Source organism: Anneissia japonica, unplaced genomic scaffold (assembly GCF_011630105.1).
Source record: "Anneissia japonica isolate Jap-2015-1 unplaced genomic scaffold, ASM1163010v1 scaffold287942_len87506_cov169, whole genome shotgun sequence".
In the NCBI taxonomy this organism is placed as follows: Eukaryota; Metazoa; Echinodermata; class Crinoidea; order Comatulida; family Comatulidae; genus Anneissia; species Anneissia japonica.
Genome location: NW_022744089.1, coordinates 6,113 through 13,753, shown reverse-complemented (window position 1 = coordinate 13,753; position 7,641 = coordinate 6,113). Strand labels below are relative to the sequence as shown.

The following is a 7,641-nucleotide window of genomic DNA, read 5'->3' as shown; positions in this document are numbered from 1 at the left end:
TATTATTATATAGGTGTGTTCTACTACTAAGATGTGTATAAGAGACAGATGTCCAATTTCAATGAATGACCCCTCATTTTAAAGATCACATACTCAGGTATCTGAAAATACCAATAACTTGAATTTCAATTTTTGCTACAACTTAGCCATTTTGCCACAACATGCCTCATTTACGAACTCTCGATTTTATGAAACAAATCTGCGGCAATGACGTCATTACGAACGATCGTTTTTAACTACAGAAATAATTAAAATGTATTTAAAAGTCTCCTGAAAAAATTTAAATTGTTACATCAGCTAAGGTAGAAAACATTCAAACCATAAAGTGATATAAAACTAAGTTTAAAGCAAGAAATATAAATCATTTTCAGCCGAGATTATATTTGAGCTGTGCATGCTTGTTCAGGCATACTGTGTACACTACAGTAAATCCCACTTTTTGATGATTGGGGGGTGGGGGCTTTACACCTGGATTTGCGAAAACTGTAAAATCCAAGTCATATTTCGTGACAAAATTAGTCTACCTGGCCCTGTACTTTGTAGCATGGCCAAGGCCTACCCTAACCACACTGAACTCACTGAATTATGAATTTTCTGATTTACGAACCCTGTTCGGACGGAGAGGTACATAATTGAGAGGTGTTACTGTATATTATTTGCTAATACAATATTTTTTATAATGTTTATTATATTATAACATCGATATTAATTTATAATTTGTTATTTTACACTATTAATATTTGTTTTGTTTTTATTATTTAATTGTTGTTGTTTAGTTTAGTTATTATAATTTGAATTTTTGTAGTTGGTATATTTAAATTCATGCATTATCATACATAAATGCTGTTTAAAAATGTTGTTTAAATTCTTATTTTTATAAATATTTTTGTTAGTTAATGGTCTGAATAAAGTAGCCCGGAAGTTGGACATAGATTGCGTGCCAGCAGTTGTGGGATGGGACTTCCACTGTGGTTTTAGTCATCCAGTGTAAGTATCAATTTGTTAATTGTTCTTTGATAGTGGGCCTAGTTGACTGGTGGAGTCAACTTAGCAAGACAAGAGATTTAAAGCGGGGCACTTACTGTGTCGTAAAAACAGTACATATTTATTGGTTTACATACATTGGTTTGGTATGCATATGGATGCAAAAAAAATGTTATATCAGTACTTATTTTCAAATGAACACAAATGGAATTGTACCATCTCCCACTAGGTAGGAACTCAGGGAGCATATCCAGGACGAGTCTCCAGTAATGAATTTCAGTCTAAATAGTTAACAGTTAATCAATTTTTCTGATTTATTAAAATTTAGCTAAAAATGTGCAAATTCTCTTTTATAGACTATTTCCAGAGTGTGTGGTATCTCCAATGATTTACAGTCCAGATATTCAATCAGTTTAGAAATTGGGTTATCAACAGTTGATAATTGATAAAATAATTGTCTTTTTCTCTTTTCTTCATGTGTGTACCAAACTGTTTTCTCTTATTAAAAATACAATAAATATATCTTGTATATATTGTGTCGTGTAAGAAATTTTTAAATTATTCTCTTAAAATTTAGCTCCAATATATTCAGAATCTTGTTTTTTTTTGCCCTACCCTAGTTTTGATGGATTTGTTGTTTGTGAGGAGTTCAAAGAAATTTTAGTGGAAGCATGGGAACATGAGCAGGTCCAGATTGAAAAGAAGCAGAAAGAGGTGACTATTATATTATTAAAATGGAATCACCATTATTAAAATGAATCACTATAATTTATTATATTTAAGTAGTATCCTACAATAGGCCCTCATTTCGTGAGCAGCATAGCTCAGTCGGCTAAACTAGTGGTAGCCGTTATGCATGCGCCACGACATGTAGATCCATCGTTAACCTTTAGTCAACGGTTAATTCTATCCGCTGCTTTCTTTTGGTTTTCACTAGAAGGACTCCATTGGAAATAAATATTCAGATTTTGAATGTTGTTACCTTTTATCCTTGTCAAAATTGATCCAACATGAATACTATTATTATTGTTATTTTATTATTATTTTTTAAATTTTGAAATCGCATTCTAATTTAATTCAGAAACGAGAACAAAGAGCCCTGAAGAACTGGAGGCATCTCACGAAGGCGTTGCTGATCCGCGAACGTTTAAAAAGGCGTTATCAAAGTTCATACGAAGATCCTGATCTACCAACCAGTCAGAATGAAACAGTTGCCGATGTCAATATGTCGTGGCCGATGAATAGAAACATGCAATCTGCTAAAGACACGACACATTTATTCCCATTTGAAAAGTTATAGTATAGATATCTGTAAAAAGAAAATGGGCTAATCCATACTGATGAAAATACAAGAAAATTGCCTTCAAATAGTATGTGTAGAGCACAAAAATAAATCACTTGGTTGTTTTCAATTCAATTTCAGAGTTGATCGTTAAATATTATCTCTGATGTTCAAAATCTGCAAGATATAAACAATCCAACATATAACATACGTTATATGTCGTTGGCTTAGCAGTGGTACACTACTAAGTCACTCAAGCGTGACAACTAAACTCGCGTTGTAAGAACACTACAATATCACAGAGTTTACGATTTTCTTTCACTCACAACCAGTATTTATAATCTACCATGCCTTAAAACATCAATAATCCACTGCAGTTAACGATTAAGTGTTCATTAACAATTGAAATATACTCAAATCATAAATAAATTATACGGTAGCCTAAACCCGGCCTTGATGCAACACAGCTTTATGTCCTATCTACAGATGAGTGCATGGCTATAGCAAAAAAAAACTGCCTAACTTAACATCGCCAACTTGCATGGTAAAACAATCATTACCTATGATTCTACAATTATCGAAATTAAGCTAAAAAATCATTGACTATTCACGCTGGGTCCATCGGATGTTTACCAACTGGCCTCTCACTTGCGAGGATCACCGCTTCAAACATGGCGGCTTGAAGTTCACTAAAGGTAAGTACCTTATGGTACCTTATGTTCTTGACTATTCTCTGTAGTAATTAATAAAAGTAATTCTTACTCCTAAAGTGAGCCCTATCATGTACGCTCTTGGCATATAACTTCATAAATGCACGATCATATGGTAACAAAGGCACTTCTTCCTTAAATGCAACAAAGTGAACATGACTCCTGATCCTTCCGCCCATGACAATCATTCCATCTTCATGGATCATTGGGCTTTATCAATATGAGCCTTGTCTTTTATCAGCAGTGTCATCATTGGTTTCTGTGATTCCTTTATCCAGAAGTTTTCTGCCTGTTTCAGAACCTTTTTTACAGTGATCTTTCCTGTTGCACTGCTCAATTTTTTCTTTTCATATATAAAGAGAACTCTTCCAGTTTTAATACTCTCAGTAACTTTTGGTAACTGCTACGTCTGCCAGCATTTATTCCGTTAGGTAGTGACCACCCATTTTACTCTTTCTGGAAAGTTGTCATTAATATTCTGTTCAATAGGCCACTGTTCAATTGGGCATATCAGAAATTCTGGACCACACTACCAGCTACTGCAAGACCCAATTGTAATGACTTTTTAAATAAAAGTAGTAGTAGTTGTACAAACTCGCAACAACATAGAGCATAGCTTTTCGTTATAGCACTAAAAGATGCCCTTAACTTATCTTTCGCCCTTTGTTTTCTCTCTTTTTACTTCATTACGAAATCGTTAAAACTGTTCCTATTGCTTTTTCTAATTATGTTAATTTCTTTCCATAACTCTTTCTAATCCCCCTTTCCTTTGAATCACATCACATTTTAAAGTCTCTGGGCAGCTGAATAAAAGTTACTAGGTGGTAACTGATGTTTAGTATCATTCCAGAGAATTTTAACTAGTCCTACACAGGTCCATTCTAACTATTAATTTAACTGTTTGAACTTTGTTGTGTTGTAGTATTATAAAGGACTAGAAATAAATTAATTTACTCGCAAAATGTAACTCCGTGTGTACCTTTATTCATGACGACTTCTGAATTTATAACGTTCGGCTACCACATTTAGCTTGGGTGTGAAATGATTATTTAACTTATCAATGGCAACTTCATAAATATCAAAAAGAGCTGCATTACTGTCCTGAGCTTGTGCCAGGTGAGCGGCCACATCATTATCAGGGAGCGAGTGATATATTCGCTGTCCCTCCGTTCCTAAGCAATGTAGAAGCAATGCACGTTTTCTTTCCACACTGTAGCATGTAGCTGCTGATGCAACCATGTAAGTTTCAAACATACCTCTCCACTGTTCCCAATGCACGGGAGGATTTCCTGGAGTTTGTAGAAAAAATGGAGGCGGTGGAATCGAAGCCATAATCCCGTCCTCGTCGCCAAATTGTTGTGTTGTAGTATTATAAAGGACTAGAAATAAATTAATTTACTCGCAAAATGTAACTCCGTGTCTACCTTTATTCACGACGACAACCTGTCTTCTTCATTATACATTACAGTACCTGCCAACAGAGGGTGCTAGATTATTTCTAGACACAACAAACTTCCATTGTCTCATAGAACAGTAATGTGTACATGTTTTGTACCATTTTTTTGCTGCCACTGGAATTATCCTTAGTGATACATTATTTGTTTGCACCATGTAGTTAAGTGGCCTTTCTTTAGTGTCAGAGATTCTTTGAAGCTGCCTGACTTAACTAGTTACATTTGAATTGGTAATGTTACATTGATGCTCCCCTTCCCTGGGAGACTCCCTTCGGTTTTGTCTTAAACAATTCTTTGCTATATGGTTTCCCAGACTTTTAAAGCAAAAAAAGTCTATTTTTTGGCCTTGAACATTGAACGTTCCCTTAACCTACATGATTCATTACAACAAGGACAGTTACTTTGCTGATTAGGCTTATTTGTAGCACCATGATAATTTGTTTTGGCCTTAAATTTCATGTCACCTGGATTACTGTGATAGGTCTTCTATCTAGTTACAGGTTTAGAGTTTTTACAACTTTAGATGTCTACCAAACATGTAGTACTTGTTATCTTTGCTTGTTTTTCAATAAACTCTAACATATCATGAAGTGTTATAGTTCATTTTTCTCTACAATTCCATGTGCTTTTGACACCCATTTAGCTTGTATCACTCTCGGAAGTAAGACTTGCACTTGTAGAATGTTAGAAGTACTATTTAAGTCGCATGTATATCGTATTTGGTTTAGCGTTATTTCACATTGTTTCATATCCCCAACTAGTTTCCACAAACCATTATTATCTCCTAAACTTATCGGTTTTCGCTTAGTTAATTTATACCCTATTCAGACTAGACTTTGCATTGCAAGCAGTTGCGATATAATCAGTGCTAAACAGTTGTAATCCAAATTATTCGCAACCATTCGCAAACTTCGACAGCATTCAGACACCTTTTTACTTTGATACATTACATCACTAGCAACGATATAGGTCATCCTGTTTTGTTTGACCTCAGCCAATCAGTGCATGTGGAATCCGTTGCGATTGGATTCCGTTGTAATCGGGAGTAATAAAGATTGTAGCACCCAATTGCGATGGGTAACAATTGAAAAACGATTACTTATCGACTACTATTGGTGAGCTTTCAGACACAATTTTACTTTGCGATTGGGTGCAACAATTGCTACAACCGATCTAGTCTGAATGGGGTATTAGTCATTAGGGAATGTAACACCAAATGAGGTTGGCCGAACTGAGTCTTTAATAATATGCTCAAGGCCTGATCATACCCTTTATCCCCTTAATGTGCACACTTCAATGCAAGCCCTAGCCTCACCAGTACAGAACTGCACAAGATAATGTAACTTAATTTGATTATTATTTAGTTGGTTTTAAAATTTGACATAAAATACCAGTATTTACTTGAATCACCTGAAAATTCTGGTATGACGGTCTTAGGTATTAACTCAAATGACAGTTTCAGCTCCTTCATAGCATGCACAGAAAATCTTTTAACAATAGTCTCTTTAGAATCGATAGCATCATTTACATTAGGCTCCTTAGCATCCACATGACACGACACTGTATCTTGCTGTGCTGATCCCATGTTCTCTTTAGAATCTATAACAACATTTACATTCTCTTTAGCGTCAACACTATTAGACACTGTTTTTTGTTGTGCTGATCCCATTTTCTGACAAGCACTTTTTGCAACTTGTGTCAAGTCAACTTGACATTCCTGCATCCGTGTTTCTGCTGCCGCAAATTTGTCCTCAGTTATAAAGGTTAAATATGCATCATGAACTTCTTAATTAAGGGGGCAATACTCCTGGTAACGGATAATTTTAGGACCCACGTGTAAAAAAAATTATAAAAAATGTATTAGTGACTGTAATGCATCAATTTATATACCAAATTGAAGCTGAATAAATACTCTACAAGATTGTATGTAAATTTAAACCATAACTCGGAGTTTTCAAAATAAAAATGGACCGTCAATCTTCAAATGCTCAAGGTATGGCATTCATATTTACACATGAAGTAATGTTCACTTATCAAGCAATGGCTGGCCATGGCTTTTAGCTATATATAAATGCGAATCCAAATGATGACCTAATGAAAAATTTCCAGATTCATGTGAAAACATAGCAATATATTTTGTTCATAAAATGAAAGGTATAACACATACGGAAATTTTGGATAATCAAATTGAAACCTTTGCTGTAAAGAGCATTCCTGCCAAGTTTCATGACAATCTGATTATTTGTTGTGAAGTTATTAACAATTATGTCATTAAAATATAGTATTCCGAGAAAATGCCGTGTAAAGTTCTGTTCATAGAATTTAGTACAATATTATTAATTCAAATTAATAAATTACATTTTCATGATGCTTAAAGCTTTGAAACATAACAAAACATACACCCAAGGTCTACAATATGTTTTTTGATATTTTTTTAATTATTTTTTTCTAGTCTAAAATGTCTCCAAAAAGTCCGCTGCCGTAAGTTTGCCCCTCAATTTCTAACTGGTGCTCCTCCGAACATCCTTTTTTTGTTTTCTTTTTTTGTTTTTGGGCATCAGTGGGCTCTATGCACAGACTGATTTATCCTGTCCGTGTCCTCCTTATCATTTATGATTTGTGTGTGTTGCCCTACTGATAGAGCCATCCTCTTCATCACATGTTCATGACTTGTTGCACCAATGTTCCAATGCAGAATATCCGAATACACGGCTCTGTTTAAAAATTTGGGTCCAAAATTTCCCTCCTTTGGGCATCTTGCCCATATTTAAACTGTTGAAAGACTCATTTGAGTTTTTTGTCAGTCCTGGCAAGCAGCGTTGCAGTAATTTTATGTTACTGAGCCTTTCATAAACATGTTTCATATAGGGCAGAAAGTAAGAAGGCAGTCGGGCACCTTCTTTATAGGATTCACTATCATTACTTGCACCATTGGGTACCTACACAGTATTGGTGCTGTTCTTCCTTGTCAGCAAAGTTTGTTTGTTTGATATAGCCCAGCCATGATCCTTTTTTGCATATTGAGTGCAGCTTTCTTCCTGTCATTTTCATCAGTTGAGTGTGTGATAATATTATAAATCGCACTTCTATGAAAATCGCCCAACTTCTTTATGAAGGCATCTGTTAGTCCACCCCTCCCTCCTTTCACGTTTTTTTCTGTTTTTCTGAGGTTGCGGAGGTTGGTCCCAAGTCGCTTGTGGACGTGAATTAT

At 35.0% G+C, this 7,641-nt stretch overlaps 1 protein-coding gene across 2 annotated transcripts in view; it reads left to right on the top strand.

The window, feature by feature from the left end:
• LOC117119564 (DNA repair protein complementing XP-C cells homolog) overlaps positions 1 to 5,782 on the top strand; it is a 20,921-nt gene extending 15,139 nt beyond the window's left edge. For both annotated transcript variants that reach the window (XM_033264396.1, XM_033264395.1), the window contains exons 14-16: positions 894 to 987; positions 1,605 to 1,698; positions 2,066 to 5,782. In XM_033264396.1, coding sequence (XP_033120287.1) covers positions 894 to 987; positions 1,605 to 1,698; positions 2,066 to 2,284 — 407 coding nt within the window. In that variant the 3' untranslated portion in view covers positions 2,285 to 5,782. The remainder of the gene's footprint in view (positions 1 to 893; positions 988 to 1,604; positions 1,699 to 2,065) is intronic.
• Positions 5,783 to 7,641: the final 1,859 nt, after the last annotated feature.